This window comes from Barbus barbus, assembly GCF_936440315.1.
Source record: "Barbus barbus genome assembly, chromosome: 25".
Lineage (NCBI taxonomy): Eukaryota > Metazoa > Chordata > Actinopteri > Cypriniformes > Cyprinidae > Barbus > Barbus barbus.
Window position 1 is genome coordinate 30,303,505 of NC_136753.1, and position 25,419 is coordinate 30,328,923.

Consider the following 25,419-nt stretch of genomic DNA (forward strand, 5'->3'; position numbering starts at 1 on the left):
ACACTTTTGCCTTGGAACAACGCCCTGAAACACCAAATATTCTTGTTTTGCTTACAATATAATATAAACCAAGATGAAAGCACAGCAGGTCTCTCTGTCCATGTTTTAACATTTGAATCTTTCTACTTTTTCTTTAAAATAGGGTCTCCAAAAGGGGTTTTTGCAGTGAACCATTTTTTGGTTCCTCGAAGAACCTTTCAGTGATCTATTTCCATTTTTTCAAAGTGTTAAGAACATTTTAATAACCTCTATAGTGGTTCTATGGATGTTAAAGGTTCTTCATGAAACCACTGATGCCAATAACCATCAACATTCATTCATTCGACGTATTTTTTATAATGAAAAAGAGTTATTTAGATTTTTTTTAAATGTTCCTCAAACTTATAAAAAGTGATTCTTTGAAGAACTGATCACTGAAAGGTTCTTTAAGGAAACAAAAATAGTTCTTCCATGTCATCATCACTGGTAAAACTCACTTTTAAAACCTTTTATTTTGAGGAATATACAGTAGCTTTTCTATACAGTACTAAACTGATCGGTTGGTTTAATGATCTGATGTTTAATCCAGCCCTTCATGGAGCCACAGATCAAAGCGGTCACATATTTCAGACTGATAAATAGCTGGTCTGGGATCAGGTTCTTCTAAACCGTGTCCATTATGATGTGAGGAGGTGTAAGAGCTGATCTCAGATCTAATGCATCTTTAGCAGTACCTTTGGCATTAGCTAACAAACAGCTTGAAGGTGAAGCTCTTCTGCGTCTTGATCGTATTTCAGCAGATGTCTTTATGGACTCTCTATGCGGTTAACAGGAAATCAGACGCAGATCATATTATCTCACTTCACTCTGTCGATATGTGCACCTGTTTATTAGCTCCTAAATCTAATTCTGAGGTTCCAAACCAGCTCATGTGCTAAGAATGAAATTGGTCCAGCTGAAGCTATTCTAAGATCACTCAAAGTTCTCGCAGTCTACAAGATTTCAGTCTTGTTCTGGTTCCAGAAGAAATGACTGTACTTCATTGTGCTTAGTGCTAAAAATCACTTCCAGAATTTCTGTAAAGTATGAAGAGAAATTGCATTTAACCATTGCTCCAGTTTCACATCTTCAGACACATTATAAATGTGTGAATGCAATTCTGAATCTGCTTTAATGCTACAGTTATGTCTATTGTTTTAGAATTTTAAACCTTACTAAAAATATTTTGATATTTTGATTTGTGCATCTGTAGTTAAAATAAATAAACACAATCCACATAATATATTTTGATAATGACATTCAAGACATTTTTATGTGACTTAAGTTTATATATATCATATAATATTGATTTTTATGCATATAATTTTATGTGTGACTTGAGTGTATAGATATTATGTAATATCTAGGTTTTTCAGTGGCAAGATGAATAGATACACCAATAAGTGGTGACAAGTAACAGTCTTTATGAGTGAACTGATATGTTCTGAAAAATAGATTTGTTTTTTTCAGGAACAAAATGAGGGATGAATGAGTCATCGAATCAATATTTCAACTGATTTGTTCAAAGTACCGATTCATTCAGAACGCTTTATGAGTGAGTCATTGAATCGTTCACTCAACCAGTTCATTCAGAAACACTGATTTATTCAGGAACAATACAAGAGATGAGTCAGTTATTGAATCATTTTGTATGATTTGTTCAAAACACTTGATTCATTCAGAAGTCTCTATGAGTGAGTCATTGAATCATTCACTCAACTAATTTGTTCAAAACATGGATTTATTCGGGAACAAAACAAGAGATGAGTGAGTTATTGAATCATTCTTTCGAATGATTTGTTCAAAACACTGATTCATTCAGAAGTCTCTATGAGTGAGTCATTGAATCGTTCACTCAACCAGTTCATTCAGGAACAAAACAAGAGATGAGTGAGTTATTGAATCATTCTTTCGAATGATTTGTTCAAAACACTAATTCATTCAGAAGTCTCTATGAGTGAGTGAGTCATTGAATAATTCCTTTGAATGGTTCATTCACAATAATGATTTATTCAGGAAGTAAGCATGCTATTGTGTGTTTCTCAGTAACTAGCAGCTGTTCATTCACATGGGGCTTTGTTTGGAACTGCTGTATTACCGTTGGCGGATCAGACTGGGAATATTGTGTCTAAAATGTAAGTTCCTTCATATGAACATCTTGTTTATTGAACTGTCGGTCTGAGTCAAAATAGCAGCGAGATTATGAGTATGATATTGCTTAAATCTGTGTCTCTTCTCTTGTGGTTTCGCTGTTATTCCCTCTATCTGTGTCAATAAATATATCTCTTTTCTCAAACGTTATGCTCTAATTAAGAGCTGCTGTATATCGAATTGAACCATGTAAACTTTCCTATGGAATCTTTGCCATTTAGGAAATCAATACAGCAGCAGGAAAGGTCTCAGAGAGACCAGACTTTCCTTCACTTTCCTCTTGCTCTGAACGTCTCCGATGAATCTAATAGTCCTCAGGAGAAATAAGAAGTCAATAGTTGTCATTTAGAGTATAATTGAGTTAGGATATCACCTCAGATCATTTGATGAGAATTGTTTGAGATCATATTAAGATTTTGATGGTGTCAGATCTAAACATCTCTTCTGAAACTTGCATACTGTGATCAGTTTCACATGCCTCTGTTCTCCATTTAGTCTCATTGCGGTCTAAGATAAATTAATTTTAGATGTATTTTAATAGTGCATGTGACACCAGTGCTGTAGATCACTTACAGATGGTAATCCATTACTGATTACAAATTACTTGACAAAAATTGTAGTTAGTAATGTAACTCATAATCAGACTACTTTTAGATTACTTTTGACAGCTTGTTTATCACATTGATTTAAATAGGATAATCTTGCACCAAAATAATACAAAGAGAAAGGAATTATATTCCATTTGTTGTTATTAACAAGTGCATTAAACATTACGTAAAGGTTTCCAAAACTGGGGGTAAGTAATGAAAATGTAATAAATATTAAAATAATAAAAAGGTAAAATTAAAATAAATAATTTTAAAATGAAACTTAAAATCTCAGGTGGTACTTCAAGTAAATATTTTAGGTGAAAGTTTCTCCTGACCAAAAAAAAAGTTTGTGAATTCCTGCATTATATGTAAATAAAAACTTATTTTTTTTTAACTTAAAACATTTTAACATTCATCACTAAATTCAATGATGAACTGGCTTTAACTTAAAAAATGAGTGTTTGCTATTGTCCTTCTGCATTATTGACACATTATTTTCCTATTTAATACTGTAAAGCTGCTTTGACACAATCTGTATTATTAAAAGCACTATATAAATAAAGCTGACTTGACTTTAAAATGTAATATAATCTAATTACAAGTACTTAATTTTTGGAATCTGATTATGTAATCTAGATCACATGCAATCAGTTATTATTCTGTCCAACACACAGTTTTCAGATGTCTTTTCATGAAAACAAACATTGGCAATACTGTTCTAAAACCAAAACCTTTTGTTTTAATTTGACTTCCTAAAATTTGAATTGCAAATCTGCACCTTATTTCAAATTCACTTCAAATTGAAAAGTCATTCTCAAATCAGCTCTGATTTGCACTCAACGCTAGTGTCATGACAACCAAAATCAGACGAAACGGTCTCATCTGTGAGAAACTGTTGAGATGTTAAAGTGAAGCTGTGTTTCTCCTGTGGCTGTGATGATGATCTTCTCTTCAGATCTAAGCACGTCTGAAGTTCTGTGTTATTTTAGTTCGTCTCAAAGCGTTTCGGTGACGTTCGGTTTATTTTTATGAATTCTCCGATACCCCCGAAAGAAAGCCTCCGGACCGTTATACTTCATGAGTAATAAATAATCTCTTTAGCCATGACTGAGCCAAGATAAAAATGAATTGCTTTCATCTGGTTACCCATCATGCCGTGGGACCCCGGGCGTCCCTGACGTGAATGATGTCACCGTTTCTTAACTTCACCTGTAGGCTGTGGTAATTACGGCCCTCCGGCTCCTTTCCCCCGGTTTGCATGCAGAGAGTCACGCTGAACCAAATCTGTATTCCGGATAAAAATCTGATCCTACCAATAAAATGAGATTCTTTGAGTTCATAATGTTTGAAGCCATGAAATCTTTAACACACCACGAGTGCTGCATTGACCTCCGTGAAGAGTGTTGCAGATCGAGTCTGATTTTACAGGATCTCTTCTGTCTTTTGTTTTCACGCTCGTGTAACGATACACTGCTGTCATTTACAGCTGAACTCAGAATGACTTTCTATTACAATTCAGTTTCAAATGAGTTTGAATTGAGGTGCTGACAGGATGCAGCTTTGAAATTCAAATTTCAGGAAGTAGAATTTTAAAAAGGCCAGTTTTTAGAATCCTAGAATAATCTCACTTACAAAGTTTATTTTTATAAAGAGATCTGAAAAACTGTTCAATCTATAAAATGTGTATGTATAAGTGAATGCATTTAGTTTGATGTAGTGTTGCTGAAGTATGATTCTGGTTAGAATTTTAAAAAAGCACACTGTAAAAAACAAAAAGAACCTGAGCAAACTTGTACTAACAATGAACAGTTGCATTTTTATTAACTAATATTAATAAATAAATAAAAACTGTTACAAATATGGCTTATTGTTGTAGTTAATGTTAGTTAATGCACTAATGGGACATTTTTGTAAAGTGTTACCAAATTAAAAATGATGCATGTATGTTTTTTTCTTCTCAGAAATTCTTGTTGTGTGACTGTTTAATGCCTTGAGTTGTATTTTAGCACATTTCTCCTCCTGTCGTTCTGACTTTAATTAACGATTGTGAGTTGATACAGAGCATTTATCATCCTGAGACTCACATCGAGTGATTGTCCAGTAATTATTGAAGGTGTTTTAAAGGTCAGCTGCAAACGAGGTCAAAGGTTAACTTTGAGTGTAACGTTTCAACACTTGTGCAACTGTGAAAGATTCAGTATATATCACTGATACTGTGCTTTGAGGCTGTTCTGGGTCACATTATTGCAGTAAATATGAGTTCTATGACAGATATTGATTTGAACTTATTGGTAACAGTTTGTCTTGAGACTTGAATTGATTATTTGATACAGAAGCCTATGTTTGTATACGGATAGGAAAATATCCTATATATAAATATATAAAGGTGCATGCACCTCATGGTATCAAGAGTTCCATCTGCTCCTCGTTCATCAGCAGTGTGTCTGTTAATGATGGACTTTGTTCGGAGAGTGAAATTCGAGGCGTGTGGAGACGCAGCGGTGGTCTGTGCTGTTTGTTTTGGTCTGTGCTGGTCTGGGGTGGTCTGCGGATGTCTGTGCTGGTCTGCGGTGGTCTGTGCTGGTCTGGGGTGGTCTGCGGTGGTCTCTGCTGGTCTGCGGTGGTCTGTGCTGGTCTGCGGATGTCTGTGGTTGAGAGGGTCGTCATGAACAGGTGTAGGTCAGAGTGCTCTGCTGCTGAGCTGCTGTCACACACACATATAATGAGAGGTTAGACTTGTGTGTCTCGTGCAGTGAAGTCAAGCGTGTGTGTGTGTGTGTGTGTGTGTGTGTCTGTGTGTGTCTGTGTGTCTCTGTGTGTGTGTGTGTGTGTCTGTGTGTGATCCTGCAGCTTATTTTAACACATTAGCAATTGTACAGTATGTCTTTACTGCAGGAACACTGATTGTTATGGAATTATCCACCTTATTTTTAATGCAATCGCAGTGCAGCCATTTGTAACTTAAATTGTAAAACGTTTTTTAAAATGTTTTATCTGTACAAAACTAGTCCGTTATGCTGCTTGATAATGCAGACTGATATGTGTAATAATACGGTTAACTAAGACTTAAAAAAAAAAAAGACTTAAAATAAATGCAAACTGAAATCAAATCAATTTTTTATATTTTAGCTAGGTGCCAAAAAAACATTTATTTTTTTCATTTAGTTTAACTTGATGCACTAAAATGACTAAAACTAAAACTGAATTAAAAATTACTAAATATTTAACTTGAAAATGAAAGCAGAAAATATAAAAAATAAAATCTATTTTGAAATATTAACAAAAACTATAATACTATCACTCAATGATACTAAAATAACACTGAGTTTAATTTTTTTTTATCGTAATCACACTGGTTTGTGGCGAAAATATTTTTATTCTTTGCAATTTGTTATTCTTCTAATTATTCACATATTGCAGCTAATGAACTGAAAGTCTAGCACATTTACTATTTTATTGTATACTATTTTTAACACTTTTTATGCATTGATATGCAACTCAATCAATGACAGTAAAGTATTAATATTAATCTTTTTTTTTAGGTATGTATGTATTTATTAATTAGTTAGTATCTCTTAATTCAACTGTTGTTTATTTACAGCATTTTCAGCATTTTGGTACAGTGTCTGCTGTTTTGCTTTATAAATCAATCTTGACTGTTTCTGTCAATAAAACAATTCACCAAAAAATAATAATACCATGAGAGTCGATGGGGACCAGCAGCTGTTTGGTTCCACACATTCTGAAGAAAGAAGTTCAAACAGGTTTTAGAAAAACTAAATGATGACAGGATTTAGATTTCGAACAATATAGAGATGGAGGACATGTTTATATGCTCTTGATGGGCTTTTTCTAGCTCTGTTTCAGTTTGAGATGATTGTTGATTCTCCTCTTGATTCGATCAGCTTCACTGGGTTGATTGGTGTAGAAAACAGCGGTTTTGACAGGATCTTTATACAGTTAGTGTGATTAAAGCAGTGTTCGCGGCTGTTTGTCTCTTTATCCTCTTGTTATGACAAGAGCTGCAACGAGCGTGTCTGCTTTTAATGAGATTCTTCACTTTCAGAGTCAATAATCAGAAAGCGCTTTACACCTGAACTCATTTAGCACACACACACACACACACACACACCTCTCGCAGCAATAGTGACCCGTATATGAACGATCTGTCATATTTACTCACTAAACTAACAGTGTTTGAGTTTCTATCACAACACAACAGAGAATCAGCAGCTAACAGGGAACCTCCTCACAACGTTTTTTTATAAGTTATATAAATGTTAGGACAAAACGCTCTTAAAGTAATATTTCTGGAAAGTTCTTATAACTTTATTAATATTTGATATACGTTCTTATAACGTTGAGAGAACATTCTCAAAACGTCCCTCTGATGGTTTTTGTATTTGATGAACGTTTTTGTAACCTTTAAATAACGTTGCAATCATGACAAGAAAACTGGACATTATAATGTTCTTAGAATATTAAAAAAATGAACATTCAAATAATGCTATATTTTAGGCGAAAATAAAGTCAGCAGAATGTTTTAAGAATTTTTTTAGACTTTAAATAATATTATAATCACTGGATTAATTTAAAAACAATGTTCCCACAACGATTTTAATCACCTAAAGTTGTCTCTGCACACCGTAAAACATTTACTGTAAAATTTACAGTAACTTACTGGCATTTGTTGTGAAATTCAATTCACTAAATGAACTACAATTGAGATTTTCCACTGCTGTGATGGTGTTTTGGACATTTTGGTTAACTTATTTCATTTGAGTCCAGTGAGAAGGAATATTTTTTAGTATAAAACCTAATGTGTAACAGTAAAGTTACTAAAAACGTGACTTTAACTGGAATCGTTGCAGTTCACTGTTAGCTGTAGCACACATGTATGTGATGAAGAAAGTAAGAGATCATCACTGCATCAGCAACAATGAAATCAGGGACTGTCGAGCTCCTCAAAAACACCAGAATAGTGCATTTCAGAAGATTTTAAATGTATTGCAAGACATGTTTGAAGCATTAAATGCATCAGCGCTGCTTGAACATTCTGCTAAACGTTGAGTAAATGATGAGCGAATCTCCATTCCTGGCTGAACTCTTCCTTCAACTTTCTCTTTCTTTCACTAATAAGATCATCTTCTTCTTCTGTTGTGGTAATTCAGTCTCTCACTTTCTTTTCCTCCACGTTTTATTTCTGTGTTATCAGTCTCGGCTCCATTTCTCTCGTCTCTGATACTTTATAACTCACTCTCTCGCTCTCTTTCCATGATAATCCGTCTCTCTCTCTCTCTCTCTTCCCAGCGGTTTATCTCTTTTCCTCTGGGCTGTATTTCTCGTCTCATAATTAAATGTCATTTTCATTTTAAAGGAAAAGAAGGCAAAAGTTTCTTACGAGATTATTGTCAAAATATGGAGTTCTCAAACTATTTCTCTGTCAGTGGAACCGAGATGTGAGAACCGTGGTGCTTTAAACTCAATCACAAGAAGGTTAAACTCACCCCTGTCCTGAATAAATGAAGTTTGGATTAATTATGAATTTTAATGTTTCTAAAGGAAGTCTCTTTTTCTCACCGAGGCTGCATTTATTTGATCAAAAATACAGTAAAAATTGCTGTATAAGATGCATTAAATTGATCAAAAGTGACTGTACATACTTTTATCAGGCTATAAAGGATTTCTATTTAAAATAAATGCTGTTCTTTTGAACTTTCTATTCATCTGTGAATCCTGAAAAATAAAATGTATCACAGTTTCCACAAAAAAATATTGTGCATATTAGATTCAGGGTTAGTTAACCAAAACCTTACTTGAAATAAAATGAACGTTATACCTGAAACAAAATCAAAGATTAAAATGTTTTCTTTCAGTCGTTTTTTAATTTATTTTAATTTGACGTATCAAAATAACTCAAACTAAAACTGGAATAAAAATGAACAAAAAGACAGAAACAATAAAATTACTAAAATGTTAAAAGAACAGAAACTGAAAATAAAAATAACTTGATTTAAAATATAATATCTCAATGATACTAAAATAACACTGATTAGAATGATTTCTGATGATCACTGAAGACTGGAGTAATGATACAGAAATTAAAAAATTCACATTTGATCACAGAAATAACTTACAGTTTACTATAGATTAATGTAGAAATCATTTATTTTAAATTGAAATAATATTTCATAATTTTTACTGTACTTTTGATCAACAAATGCAGCCTTGGTGAACAGAAGAGACTTCTTTCAAAAACCAAAACAATCTTAATGATTCTAAACTATTGACTGCTAGTGTAACTTTACTCATGTTTGTTTCATATTTGTGCATATGTGCACATATAATCACTGAGCTCAGAATGTGTGTGTGTGTGTGTGTGTGTGTGTGTATGTGTGTGTGTGTGTGTGTGTGTGATGGCAGAGGATCAATGCATCAGCATCTGAGACAGAAACAAATTGATTGCATGAAATAAAACTCCAATTAGAGATGAAGAGAGAAGCCTGTGGCGTTACTCATCTTCCCATCGGTCCTATGGGACGGTCAGTTTGGGCCGGACACTAACGAGTGCCAGTCATTACAGTGGCAATCTGAAGATGCGGATCGATGAAGAGCGATGAAGAGTTGTCTTAATTGTGGCGGGTTGATCCGACGCCTCGTTTCCGGCTCCGCTGCCTCTTGCAGCCGCTCATAAAGACTTTCTTAAGATGCTTTTTGCTCATAGTGTCTCAAATGAAGTTAGTGGTTATTAATGGCCCTGGAACTCCGAAGCAGCCTCTCCTTCTGCTCTCGCTGCACCAATAAAGCCATTTCCCTCCACCGTTCACGATCTCAAGCCACCGAAATCAAATTTTCTTTATATTAAATTCCCAGAGACATACATATGTATACACAGTTCGTCTGGCTGGATTACTCCATCTTCCGTTCGACTCGACGGGTTATTATTCCTCCTCGGTGCAGAGATGGCGCATAAAGAAGAAGGAAAGCCTGAGCGTGTTATACATCAGGAGAAATGCTGTATTTTGGTGCCAGCTGTTGTAATCGACAGCAGCTTTCCACTTGATATTGCTGTCTGCAGACTTGTAAATGTATCACTCAAATTGAAATGCTGCTAACAACCTCCTCAGCTCGTCTGCGGCGCATTATGAACTCACGCCCGCGTCTTATCTGTCCTCCAAACTGCTTTCAGGACCGAAATTCAGCTTTTCTAATATTGTGCATATTTGGGTGAATCTCACAACAGGAAGTCCAGGTCACATTTCTGCATGAGATGTAAATTAAAAAAAGAAGAAATAATATTTTGCACAAAAATGGACCCTGTTTTTACACAATGAAGATTTTTTTTTTGCTAAATAATGTCACATTATTTACATAAATTCTTATTACTCTGATGCATAAGATGTTTTTTTATTATCAATGCCGATTTTCACTATACTGTAGTAATTTTTTTTTTTGAACAATAATTGGGTGAATCTCACAACAGCATGTCCAAGTCGTGACATTTCTGCACAAAATCTGCACTACTGTAATATTTCATATAGTTTATTATCATGCATTATTGAATTGAACTTGCAAATTTATGCCGAAATTTTTTTTAATAATATCTTGTTGAAAGAGGATGAACACCCATTTTTGCATGATTCAGATTTGTTTTTGTTTTTCAAAATAATATAAAGTTTTCACCCTTTTTTTTTTATTTTATTATCAGTGTATTTTTAATATTTAAACCAGCATAAATAAAGCAGTATAGCAGTCTATACCATGAGGTATAAATAGCATTTATTTTTTCATGAAAATAATGTCACATTGCAAAAAATCATAATAGTTCTAAAATAGGCATCATTATATTTTGCATAAAGAATACAGTCCCATTTGTTAACATTAATGAACTAAAACACGAACTAACAATGAACAATACTTCTTAAGCATTTATTAATCTCAGTTAATGACAATTTTAATAATTAAAATTAAAAGTTGTATCTGTCAGCATTAGTTAATGGACCTGAGTTAATGTGAACTAGCAGTGAGCAGTTGTGTTTTAATATTAACAAAGATTAATAAATACTGTAACAAATGTATTGGGTTGGCATTAACTAATGGGACTGTATTGTAAAGTGCTACCGAAATATTTTATTTCTCTCCTTGAGTTTTGAGTGAAACAGGAGGTTTCTGGACTGTTATCTTCTTAGTCTGATGGTCATTTTGAGCCAAACATAGACATTTTTACCCAGAAAAGTCCAGCCTCTGTGTTCTGGGAGGTCTTTCGGTGTGTTTTAGCACTGCTTTGCCGGTGATAATGCTGACAGTGAAGAGTGTGGAGGAACTGAAGGTCCTGCTCTTATTTCAGAGCTGAACTCCTCAAACTCCAGCCGCGTGTTTCATCATTTCTTCCGCAGGAGGAACAGCTGGAGGATCTGTGCTGAGCTGGCCAAACATGAAGGGCAAGAGCGAGTTAACCTCATTATGACTGAATCTCACGAGCCGCTACACTGACAACCAAAAATAACAATTACAGCCCTTACAAGACTTTCATTCGATACTTAGGATGGAACGATTTGACGATAAATCATGATAATATTCCCCAAGGTTACACTCTTAAAAATAAAGGTGCTTTATTATAGAAGAACCTTTTTGTCTAAATGGTTCCATAAAGAACCTTTAACATCTGAAGAACCTTTCTGTTTCACAAAAGCTTCTGTGTGGTGAAAGAAGGTTCTTCAGATTATAAAGAGATGGTCCTTTAAAGATCCTTTGACTGAATGGTTCTTTGTTTTTTTACTCATTTACTCTCTGGAGTTTAATCATGAACGTTTATTCTGAAGGTCTAACAAACATGAAAGCATTTCCTTCCACATTAATGCTAAATGAATGTTGTGATAAATATAGATCAAATTTGATATGGAAAAAATATTATGATCGTATTTTTGTCAATATAACCTAGCTCTACATTAAAATAAAATAGTAGTCATCCACATGACTCACACTGTAAGTGAATAGGGCACAGTGTACTGTATTAAAACGAATGAAAGTTCTGGGTTTTTTATTTTATTTATTTATTTTTATAGTGCATGCATTGTATTTCAGCTCTTCTGAGGTCATATAAAGCTTTGTGTGAGAAATAGATGCACATTTTGATTTGCTGAAAATCGTCAAATCTGTTTTGTGCACAAATAAAGCTTTTAAAGATCAAATGAAAGGCAACGATGCACATCATTAAGGTTCGTCTCGTGCATGTTTTTGGACCCCTAGCCAAATGTGAATGTAAAAACATATATATTTGTTATGTTTTGAGCATTGTATCGTGTAGAGTATGTGTTACTGTGAACTTACAGATGCATCTTTTGTGCTTCTTAAAGAAATAAAAGTCACGCTGGTTTTGTAATCAGAGGACAGTGAGTAAATGATGAGAGAGTTTTTATCTTACAAATATTGTTATCTCTATGATGAATCTGCTTTAATAAGTCGCTTTGGATGAAATCGCCTGTAATGTAAATCTGATTTTCTTCATTATACAAGAAAAATAAATACAATGACAATATAGGCATTATTTCTACACTAAAAAAAGAACATTAATATTAGTGCTGTCAAATAATTAATCGCATCCAAAATAAAAGTTTTTGTTTGCATTAATATATGTGTGTGTGTACTGTGTGTATTTATTATGTATATATTAATACACACACACACACATTAAAATATTTACATGTATTTATATATTTATATTTATTTTATACATAAATATATTTAATATATGTATAATATAAATATAGAAATGCATGTAACATCTATACTACAGGAGTCAAAATAGAACTTTAATTAATTATAAAAGTTAATAAATTGTAATTAAATTGTATAATTTACAAATTACAATTTTAGCTCTAGACAGTTACATGGGTATGATTTTAATACAGTTGTCTGATTGATTTTATAGTCTCAAGCATTCATAAATCACACAAAAGAATATTAATTAAGCAGTTTTACTAGGATAAAACCTTGGTTAATGTTTGTAAGGGTTGTGATGTCCACATATTGTTTTGTTGAAGAAATTATAGAGTCTATAGCAAAATTTAAGTGGATATTAAGTGGATATTTGAATTAAATGTTTGGTTAAACAAGGATTTGATCAGCAGCAATTACCAGACCTTTGGCTCCCTTTGCAGGCATTTTTAATAATATGTAATGTACATCAATTAATTATTTTGTATTACATGATGTATTTTAACAGTGTTTTTCAATTAAACCATATAATTATTAATTAACCAATCATTATTGCCTCATTGTTTTTATATAATGCATTTGAAGTCATTTTAAAGGCTGTTGTTGTTCTGTTTTTATAACCACAAAAATATATTATCTTCATAGCTACTTCTTTGTAAAATATTAGGCTATTTGAAGTAAAAAAAACAAAAACAAAACATGGTTAATTTGTGGTTACCATGGCTACAAGAGCCACAATTTTTGGTTTTATTTGTAGTAAACCCATGGCTAATGTTCGTAAGGGAACATGGAAACTCAGAGAGAATATTAGATGCGTTGGTGAAGTATTAGACATTAAAACGCTGTTAAAGTCAACAGACAAAAACATTTCACGGGATTATGATGAACGTACCTCAAAGTGATGCACGGGTTTCATCTTCATTTTTATTATTTATTATATTACTCTGCAAACACCCTCGAAGAAATTTCTAACAGAGTAAACCCTGATTTTAAAATCCTGATAAAAGTTCTTAAATAGCCAAGAAAGATGACATGAAGTTAAACAAGTGTTTCATATTTTAACTGAACGTCTGAACTGATTTACTGTCTCTTTAAGACCCGTTGTGTCTGTGAAGGTTCCTCAGATTCAATCTCTCGTCGTGTTTTAAAGCTCATATTTAATCTTGTGCGGCATAAACTTGCCATTTGTGTGACAGCAGTGAAATCAATGATCCGTGATGTGAAATCATCATTGATTGGCATTGGGCTCGGTCGGTGTGAGGGTGACCCGAGGGCGTCTGTCTTAGAGGTCAAAGGTCAGAGAGGGTGAGGCGGCAGAGCAGATGGTGCTGATGCAGCGAGACGTGCAGATGCTGACCATATGCTGTTTGACTGCATGTACAGTGTGAATGTAGAAATTACGGTATATGACCTTAAAGTAAAGTCATGACGTATTGTCAAGTATGGTGACCCATACTCGAAATTGGTGCTCTGCGTTTAACCCATCCAAGTGCACACACACAGCAGTGAGTAGTGAACAAATGCACACACACACACACACACACCGTGAACACACACCCGGAGCAGTGGGCAGCATTTATGCTGCAGCGCCCGGGGAGCAGTTGTGGGTTCGGTGTCTTGCTCAAGGGCACCTCAGTCGTGGTATTGAGGGTGGAGAGAGCGCTGGACATTCACTCCCCCCACCTACAATCCCTGCCGGCCGGGGACTCGAACCCGCAACCTTTCGATTACGAGTCCGACTCTCTAACCATTAGGCCACGACTTCCCCCAGAAGTCGTGTGCCCATAAAACGAGTGCTTTATGGGTTTATTAATTGAAACGGGAGCGATTTACTCCACTGTTCAAAAGTTTGGGGTCGGTAAGATTTTTTTAATGTTTCTGAAAGAAGTCTGTTCTGCTCAGCAAGGCTGCATTTATTTGATCAAAAATACAGTAAAGATTTGGAAATATTATTAGAATTTAAAACAGATGTTTTCTGTGTGAATATCTGTTAGATTGTAATTTATTTCTGTGATCAAAGCTCATTACTGCAGTCTTCAGTGTTACATGATCTTCAGAAATCATTATAATATACTGATTTATGATCAACAAACATTTCTGATTATTATCAATGTTGAACACAGTTGTGCTGCACAATATTTTTGTGGAAACTGTGATACATTTAATTTTTCAGGATTCTTTGGTGAATAGAAAGTTCAAACAAACAGCATTTATTTAAAATAGAAATCTTTTGTAACATTATAAATGTCTTTACTGTCAATATAAGGCATCCTTACTAAATAAAAGACCCCAAACTTATCAGAATCAGAATGAGCTTTATTGGCCAGGTATGTTTACACATACGAGGAATGTGTTGTAGTGACAGAAGCTCCACAGTGCAGCAGAAAGACAGCAACAGGACAGGACACAGGTAATAAAAGAATAATATACAAATAACCAAAAGGCAATGTACAATGCAGCAAAACACAATATATAATAAGACAACTGTGTATGTACAGGTCAAGTATGTGCAAATTAGAAATTAGAAAATAAAGATAAAATAGTGAGTGTGGTGAATGGATAATGTATTATAGTTGTGTGTTCCACGTTTATTTATTGAGTGTTCATGAGATGGATTGCCTGAGGGAAGAAACTGTTCCTGTGTCTGGTCGTTCTGGTGCTCAGAGCTCTGTAGCGTCGACCAGACGGTAACAGTTCAAAGAGGGAGTGTGCTGGATGTGAGGGGTCCAGAGTGATTTTACCAGCCCTTTTGCTCACTCTGGATAAGTACAGTTCTTGGAGAGTGGGGAGGGTTGTACCAATGATTCGCTCATCAGTCCGGACTACCCTCCGTAGTCTTCTGAGGTCAGATTTGGTAGCTGAGCTGAACCAGACAGTTATTGAGGTGCAGAGGATGGATTCAATGATGGCAGAGTAGAACTGTTTCAGTAAGTCCTGTGGCAGGTTGAACTTCCTCAGCTGGCGAAGAAAGTACAACCTCTGCTGGGCCTTCCTGACAATGGAGTCTATGTGAATATCCCACTTCAGGTCCTGAGAGATGGTGGTGCCCAGGAATCTGAATGACTCCACTGCAGTCACAGTGCTGTTCATGATGGTGAGTGGGGGGAGAGCAGGGGGGTTTCTCCTGAAGTCCACGATCATCTCCACAGCTTTGAGCGTGTTAAGCTCCAGGTTGTTAAGACTGCACCATACAGCCAGCTCCTTAACCTCCTGTCTGTAAGCAGACTCGTCACCGTCCTGGATGAGGCCGATCAGTGTGGTGTCGTCTGCAAACTTCAGGAGCTTGACAGAGGGGTCTTTAGAGGTGCAGTCGTTGGTGTAGAGGTATGAAGAGCAGTGGGGAGAGTACGCAGCCCTGAGGAGCTCCAGTGCTGATGGTTCGAGTGCTGGATGTGAATTTACCAAGCTTTACTAACTGCTGTCTGTCTGTCAGGAAGCTGTTGATCCACTGGCAGACGGAGGTGGGGACGGAGAGCTGGGTTAGTTTATTCTGAAGGGTTTCCGGGATAATGGTGTTAAAAGCGGGGCTGAAGTCCACAAACAGGATCCTCACATAAGTCCCTGGTCTGTCCAGATGCTGCAGGGTGAAGTGCAGTCCCATGTTGACAGCATCATCCACAGACCTGTTTGCTCTGTAGGCAAACTGCAGGGGGTCCAGTAAGGGTCCAGTGATGTCCTTCAGATAAGTCAAAACCTTTCAAATGATTTCATGGCTACAGACGTTAGGGCCACAGGTCTGTAGTCATTAAGTCCAGTAATTTTGGGTTTCTTTGGGATGGGGATGATGGTGGAGCGTTTGAAGCATGAGGGGACTTCACACAGCTCCAGTGATCTGATGAAGATCTGTGTGAAGATGGGGGCCAGCTGGTCAGCACAGGGTTACAGACAGGCTGGTGTCACACCGTCTGGACCTGGTGCTTTCCTTCTTTTGTTCTTCCTGAAGACCTGGCACACATCTTCTTCGCTGATTTGAATCGTAGATGTGGGGGAGAGGAGAGTTGCTGGAGGTGTTCTGGGCGGGTGTGGGATGATCGTTCAAAACGACAATAGAACTGGTTCAAGTCGTCTGCCAGGTGTTGATTCTCCAGAGTGCTGGGGATGGTGTCAACTTGGTGAAGAATAATTTTGAACATTATTGTAGTTTAATTGTGTAGTTTAACGGTTTACATTTATTCATAATGCTTTGAGACTGATGTTTTTCATTTGTTATGAATAATCAGATCTTTTTGTTTGTGTCCATCATGTTTCAAATTAAACAGAAAAATAAAATGGCATTAATTTATTTTATTATATCTATATTATTATATATTATTATTTTTATTTAAGTTCTTAAGTGCTTATTAAAGTACTAAATAATATTTAAAATATTAATCATTTTGGGGTTCAGTTTATGGTGAAAATCACTGTATTGTGATATATTCTGTTGTGACATAAAATATGGATGGGTATAAAATCAAAAAATAGTAAAATTGAGATACTATTATAGTTTTTGTTATTTTAAAGATTTGATTTTTATATATTCTGGTTAATTTTAGTTAAAGGTTTAGTACTTTTGTCAGTTTTATTAGTTGTTGTTTTTTTTTTAAATATGTCTGTATAATTTTTATAAATGTTTATTTCAGTTTAAGTTATAGAAATGTTAGAGAAATGTTGCTTAGCTAGCTAAAAAATTAAGTTTAAGTTTTTTATATTTTCTTTTATTAAAAAAATATAATAATTTAATTTCAGTTAACTATAGCAGCCCTGATTTGAACCACGAAGTTTTTACAATAAAATACCATTTTAACTTGTTAGTTGAATGCCTCTCGTTTATTTCCTGCGGTTATTCCCGTCTTTCAGTCCGTATGCTACCATGATTTTCCATGTTTAATTTCTGAGATTATAATCTGCATTACAGCTGCGGTGAAAGCTGTGAGAAACGACTGTTCAAACACACTTCCAGTCAGGATCTGCTCGATACGCATCCGTCATCAGCTCTTTTTTTAATCTGTACTCTCAGTGATCAATATTCCCTCACTTATACTGCTTTAATCAATGGCTCTGATCGGTTCGATCCCGCAGACACACACAACTAAATTAATTTACTGATTGAATACATAGCAGCCGCACTGATGAATGTTGCAGCAAACGGCGACATGCGTTTGTGTTCAGCTGCTGGAGACTGATGAGCGCGTGTATGGACGTGTGCGTCTCCAGAGGCGATGTGGATGGGAATCAGATGAAGACGAGAGCGGATCGTGTGGGGTGGGCTCGTTTATTCTCTGCTGCTCTTTTGACCTGATCACTGAAGCTGTTCATTGAAGTCTCCATTTAAGATCTGTTAAGCTCTGACAGTCTGCTGTAGTGCATATGCGCATATTCAAACTCGCCATGTCATGATATTTTGTTACAAAACACACAAGAACCAAAGATGTTTGCTGTCACTGACGTGTCTTGATGCACTAAGTCTGAAAATGTGCATGCTTGATCCTTGCAGTGAGGAGTATAAACGCATGTTTCTGCCACAGAATAAACAAGTGTATATATAAAAGGTAAATATAAAATTTTTTTGCAATTATGCAAGATACAAACTCAGAATTGCATGATATAAACTCGCAATTCTGTGAAGAAAAGTCTGTTGTGTGAGATTTAATCTTACAATTGAAAGAAAAAAGTCAGAATCGTAAGAAAAAGGAATTGTGAGAAGAAAGTCAGAATTACAAGACAAAAGTCTGAATTGTGATAAAAAAAAAAAAAAAAAGTCAGAATTATGAGATAGAAACTTAGAATTGCGAGATAACTGAGAATTGCAAGGGAAAAAGTCAGAATTGTGTGATATCAGCAAGCAGCATCTGGCCCGCATGGATTTGACACGGGCCGGATCTGGGCCAACATTATGTTGCTGTCTGGGATAAATTCACAATCACAAGGAAAAAGTTAAAATTGTGAAAAATAATGACAAGATAAGAATTGCAAGATAAAAAGTCAGAATCAAGAAACAAACAAAAATTGTGTGTGTGTGTGTGTGTGTGTATACCATATATACTTAACCATATTTTGGGGACAAAGTTGTACCCAAAAGTGAGGTAAACCTGACAAAATCTCCAAAAACCTCCCTTTGGGGACGTCCTCATTTGTAAAACGGGTTTAAAAATAAACTAAACAAAGTTTTTTTGAAATTTTAAAAATGCACAAAGTCTCCTGTGAGGGCTAAGTTTAGGTGTAGGGTTGGTGTAGGGCAATAGCACCAGTGTTGGGGAAAGTTACTTTTAAAAGTAATGCATTACAATATTGCGTTACTCCCTAAAAAAGTAACTAATTACGTTACTTAGTTACTTTTTATGGAAAGTAATGCGTTACGTTACTTTTGCGTTACTTTTTAAATATGAGCAGGGCTTGTTTTTAATACAAGAAAGTTCTAATCATAGCAAATATAAAAGCCCTTTCACACCAAAAAGTGTAATGAATAAACCTCAGGCTGAAGGAAGAGTAAATTCACGTCTGTGCAGTAGAACGCAGGAGAAGAAGGTTCAACACTCTTCAGCAATAAAAAAACAATGAAGCACAATTGTTAGTTTATCTAAAGTCATTTTTGCTGCTTAGTATGGTTGAACTGGATCATATTCTGATGCATATTTTTTTTGCGTCATATTCTGAGTTTGCATTTCACTGTTTTAATTAATTCTGATGAATACTAAAAAAAAATTCCGAGTGGGATGAATTAATGCATAGTCACATTTAGTCTAGAACTACAGTAACAGCATGACACAGCGCACTGTCAGTCAATAAATGGGAAAAAGTAACTGGCGTTACTTTTTTGAAAAAGTAACTCAGATATTTTCTTGTAAATTAAAAAGTAATGCGTTACTTTACTTTACAGTGTGTCTGTGTGTGTGTGTGTGTGTGTGTGTGGGTCTGTGTCTGTGTCTGTGTCTGTGTCTGTGTCTGTGTCTGTGTGTGTGTGTGTGTGTGTGTGTGTGTGTGTGTGTGTGTGTGGTCTGTGTCTGTGTCTGTGTCTGTGTCTGTGTCTGTGTCTGTGTGTGTGTCTGTGTGTGTGTGTGTGTGTGTGTGTGGGTCTGTGTCTGTGTCTGTGTCTGTGTCTGTGTCTGTGTCTGTGTCTGTGTCTGTGTCTGTGTGTGTGTGTGTGTGTGCGCACACAAATGTTTTCTTGACCTGTTCTTTATTGTTTTCTAGTATGTTGTGCCGCTGTGTGATGATGAGAACAGAATGATATCAGATATTTAAGCGTAGAAGTGTCTGTGTTTCCAGTCAGTCAGTCTTTATTAATATTCACACACTCACCGGACCGAAGACGAGAAGAGAACAGAGCAGAAGTGACTCAAGAACAGATCTGCGGCTCACTTCACTGTAAATAGAGCAGCGACAACAACATGAAGTGAGATGTAAAAATAGAAATGTCCCGGAGAGATGGGTGTATGAATTATGAACATCGCTCTAGAATGATTGGCTCTCTGCGGAATGCTCTAGATTTGTGTTATTGATCCTGTGTTCAAGCTGATTACAGTAAATGTGCTTTTCTTGAGTCATTGATAATCATTTCTTCACTCTAATAGTACATGTGCAAAATCCAATTGTGTTTGGGGTTTAATGATTCTGTGTTTCTGTCTTCAGCAATTAATACTGGATCCACCAGGACTAAACACATCGCAGAATCAATGCACTGCTGATTTATTATTGATTCCTGTTGTTTCATAAGATTGCATTATATATTTGTATTTGTTATTTGGAAAAATATTTTATATTAGACTTCTAAAACAAAACTGTAGCACATGGTTTGATCTTATCCATGAGGAAGTGTTCGGATGCTGAAAGTGTCAGCAGAACACTGTATCCCACAATGCACTGCACTCAACCTGACTACAGTTGTCATCTTTATCATATTTCTTAGTCATACTGTATTTTATTTTTTTTTACAATTTTCAAAATGTGTCAAATATTTAATTATTATATTTAAATGTTTAAATAATATTAAATATTGTTATAAAGTTTAAATATAATTAAATATATGTATAATTATTGTTTCATTTTAAAGTATTATATTTATATATTTAAATGTCTGTTTTTCTGACTAAAGTCAAATATTTGTGTTTGTTATTTTTAAAGAGATTTTTTAAATTTAATTATTGTCTGTTTAAATGTAATTAAATATTTTATAGTTATTTTTATGTTTTAAATATTATATTTAGATATTTAAATGTCTTTTTTTACAAAAAAAATTAATCAAGCTTAATTAGTCTTGCATTAATCATCATATTTCTTATTTTAAGGTCAGATGTTTGTGTTTGTTATTTTTAAAGACGTTTTAAAGAATATTGAATTATAGTATTTAAATATTTAAATATAATTTTTAAAATTTATATTTTATGTATTTTTTTAATATTACATATAGATATGCAAATGTAAATATATTTACCTAAAATTGAATCAAGTCTTACGGACATAATATTTTTCATATTTCTTTTTTCAAATTCAAATATTTGCTTTGGTTATTTTTGAAGACGTTTTTAAAAATATTTATTATACTTGTTATATTTTTATTTAACTAAAACTCAAATTTATTTTAAAGAGTTTGTTCTTAACAAATATTTAATTATTGAAATATTGAAATATTAAATATTTAAAAGTTTAATATTTAATTACATATCGAATGATGTTGAATTACAGTTTTTTTTTCTTAATTCTGACATCCCCATGTTTCTTTATGTTTTAAGTATTATATTTAGATATTTAAATGTCTTTTTAACTAAAAATCAAATCAAGCTTAATAATAATAATAATAAATTATATTTTATGTAATTTTCTTTACTAAATGTAAATCTATTATTTAACTAAACTTGAATCAAGTCTTACAGTCATCATTTTTATCATATTTATTTGTTCAAATTCAAATATTTGCATTGGTTATTTTTAAAGACTTTTTTTTATTTTTATACTTAAATGTTTATATATATATATTTTTTTTTTTTTTTTTTTTTTTTTTTTACTAAAAATCAAAAGAACCTGAATGTATCGTAATTATCATATTTAACTATTTTAAAGTCAAATGTTTGTTTATTTTAAAAGAGTTTTTAACAAATATTTAATTATTGAAATGTTTAAATATAACTAATTTTCTATTTTTTTCAATTTTATTTTAAATATTTAAAAGTTTAATATTTAACAAATTACCGAATGATGCTGAATTACAGTCCTAATTAAATCAAACGTTTGTGTTTGTTTGTTTTTTATTCTGACATCTCTCTCTCTCTCTCTCTCTCTCTCTCTCTCTCTGTGTGTGTGTGTGTGTGTGTGTGTGTGTCTGCAGGTGCATGGCTTGGAGAAACAGGTGGGCAAATCTCTGGATTACCTGGAGCAAGGACAATCCGGCACAGCCTTCAAAAGCCTCCCATACGGCGTTCCCGCTCCGTCAGGCGGCGTTAAACCTCCCTACCAGACCTCCAGGATATTCTCCACCCTGGACCACACACCAACGAAGCCCAAACCGCCCACCTTCAGCTTCCAGAACCCCTACGAATGGATGCGAAACCAGTCCCAGCTCCTGGACCAAACGGGCTACCGTCCCAAACGCAAACCCTCCCACAAAACCTCCATGAAGACCAAGAAGATCTTCGGCTGGGGCGACTTCTACTTCAACGTCAAGACGCTCAAGTTTAGTCTTCTGGTGACGGGGAAGATCGTGGACCACGTCAACGGGACGTTTACAGTCTACTTCCGCCACAATTCCTCCAGTCTCGGGAATGTTTCGGTGAGCATCGTTCCTCCGACCAAAATCGTGGAGTTCGAGGTTCTCCAGAACCCGCTTCAATCGGAGATCCAGTTCCACCAGCCGCATCAGTCCACCATCGACCCCAAAGACGTCAAAACCTTCAACTGTCGCGTCGAATACGAGAAGACGGATCGCTCGAAGAAGCCCAAACCCTGCCTTTACGATCCATCCCAGACCTGCTTCACTGAAAACACCCAGTCGCATTCGTCCTGGCTCTGCGCCAAACCCTTCAAAGTCATCTGCATCTTCATCTCCTTCTTTAGCATCGACTACAAGCTGGTGCAGAAGGTCTGTCCGGACTACAACTTTCAGAGCGAGCATCCGTATCTCGGATGAGGCCGTGTTTTCCATCTGCGTTTTATCTGTGTATGTGACCCTCACTCTTAAAAATAAAGGTGCTTCATGATGCCGTTTTTGTCTAAATGGTTCCATTAAGAACCTTTAACATCTGAAAAACCTTTCTGCTTCTGGCTCTTTGTGGTGAAAGAAGATTCTTCAGATTATAAAGAGATGGTTCTTCTATGGCATCGCTGTGAAGATCCTTTCAAGCACCTTTATTTTTAAGAGTGTAGCTGGAGCACAAAACCAGTCATAAGTATATACTCAAAAACAAATCTGTAAAAATAGGGCACTGTATAATTTGAAGGAATTTTTCCGGGGGGTTTTTTGTTTTGTTTTTTTGTTCAGGTATTTTACCGGTATTTTGAATTTTACACTTGTCCATAAAATTAATGCACTGAAAAAAAAATATAAAAATGTTTTTTTAAGGTGAGTGGTTACAAACTATTTATTTTAGCTGCATTTAATAAAAATGTTGAAAGTTAGTCACCTAAATGTGTTTATTTAAATGTAGCTCAAATAAATTGATTGCAACCAGTTACCTTAAAACAAATTGTAAATTCAATTAATCTTTTTTTTTTTACAGTGTGGATAATGTCCTGTGTAATGAGCTGCCAGTATTTTCTCTGTTATTTTACAGATTTATTTTTTACAGTGTAGCACGGGTATATTTATAGCAATAGCCAACAATGCATTGTATGGATCAAAATTATAAAAAAAAAATTTATGCCAAAATATTATTGTAATTTTATTATGGTAATATTACCGTTTTTTTCAGCTGCTTACACACAAGATCTTTCGTTGTCACACAGTTTCTGAAAGCTGACACTCAAACAGCAGAAGCACACACCAAACCTGCAAAACCAGACACTAATTCTCAGACTTTATCACTTTTTGAAAAACACAACACACAATTCTCTCTGTAACACACGCAAATCTAACAGGAATTAATATTATGGCAAAGGTGTTTGCTTTTGAGTTGTGTTTGTGATTTTTTTGAATGCAGTGCAAGAGATTTAAAGGCATTTCAATTCTTGGATTTGTGTGTAAAGATTTGAAAAAAAGAGGCAAAGTTTTGAAAATGTGTGTAAGCGGCTGAAAAAACTGTAAGTAAAGATTATGTTCCATGAAGATATTTAGTATATTTCCTACCGTAAATATATCAAAACTTCATTTCTGATTAGTAATATGCATTGCTAAGAACTTCATTTGAACAACTTTAAAGGAGATTTTCTCAATATTTAGATTTTTTTGCTCCCTCAGATTCCAGATTTTCAAATAGTTGTATCTCAGACAAATATTGTCCGATCATAACAAACCATACATCAATGGAAAGATTATTTATTCAGCTTCAGATGATGCATACATCTCAATTTCGAAACATTGACCCTTATGACTGGTTTTGTGCTGCAGGGTCACATATAGAAAGAACCGCCCGGATCCCTTCAGCTCTTAATATTGGTTTCTTTATGCTTTGGTCCGTTTCCGTCCGTCCAACAGGGAGCGTGTCGTTTTTCTACTGATCCTGCTTATGTCTTTCAGAATGGAGACAAAAACCAGCTCAGATCTGGTCTCTAATGGTCTGATCAGGGTTTCACGAACTCGAGGCCGGTAGTTCAAGTCAACAAACATCGGACTTCACTAGCTTGGATGATGATGAAAAATATAGATTTTGATGTCAGTCATGAAGGAAGGCGATGATAACAAACGTTTATTTTCTTTAGAATGACGTGCAACGATGAATCGTTCAGGAACATGAATTAGTTTTGATTTCAAGATGTACACAAAATATGATTATGATGAACAAAATCTGGGTAAATTTGAGAAATGAAGCAAAACCTGTAAGATTTTTCTCTTAAACTCGTAAAAATAAAGGTTTGTTTTTTTTGTTAGTTTTTTTTTTTTTTGTAGCAATGCCTTTTTTGGTTCCTCAAAGAAGCTTTAAGAGAACATTTCTTTTTTTCTTTTTTAAACTGTGAAGAACCAGCTCTTAAAAGTACCATTTTTTCTTAGTTTGAAGGACATTTGAATGATTTAAAGAAGCTTTTTCCACTTTAAAGAACATGGATGTTAAAGGATCCTCATGAAACCATTGATTCTGATAAAGAAGCTTTATTTTGAAGAGTGTAGAATCACGATTGATCAGCTTTTAGGATATCCAGACTATTTGAGTCGTTATAGATGGAAAACCAGGTTTAATGTTCAAGACATTGAGCAGAAACCTGCAGGAGCTCTGTGTGTGTTCACAGAATAAAGAATAGATCCAAATGAATGTATTTAAGAGAATGTTATCCACCCCCCGTATGAATTACCTTTATATATTAGGAAATTAAAGGCATAGCTTATCTATTTACTAGCTCTGAATAAAGCTTGAAGAGACACAAAGACACATATATGGGTGACAGATGAGTCCCGTTTCATTCTCCTTTTCTTGTTTTTAAAGTCAAGCACCAAAAGGAAGCGTCTTTCTTTATTTTTGGGCACCGATCAGTCTGTGAATCAGAGATATGAGAGGAACGCAGCAGTTCTGTGAATAAAGTCTTGCTTGATGATGTGTATAGTATACATGGAGAACATTGTGTGTAAATAATGTATCACAAATAAATAATTAAATGTTATTATTATCAAATAACTGCTGATTATGAGGATGATGCTTTAAGAAAGACTCAAGACTGCATTCATTTCACATGTGCTGACACTTCTTCTGTTGTAAGGTCATTTTACCACGGTAAATTATTGTGCATGGTGTAAAAAGTGCATTTTCTCTACACAATCAGACATCTGAACTCATTTAGCAGCACTAGTAATTGCTGACTATTAGTTATTTATTTGATTGAT

General features: G+C 34.8%; 1 protein-coding gene across 1 annotated transcript in view; it reads left to right on the forward strand.

Moving 5' to 3' along the window:
* Positions 1–25,197, forward strand: part of LOC306844923 (neurexophilin-2-like) — a 77,233-nt gene extending 52,036 nt beyond the window's left edge. Inside the window, exon 2 of the mRNA XM_079377369.1 lies at positions 21,781–25,197. Within this exon, the coding sequence (XP_079233495.1) occupies positions 21,781–22,578 (798 nt within the window). The 3' untranslated portion in view covers positions 22,579–25,197. The remainder of the gene's footprint in view (positions 1–21,780) is intronic.
* The last annotated feature ends 222 nt before the right edge of the window (positions 25,198–25,419 follow it).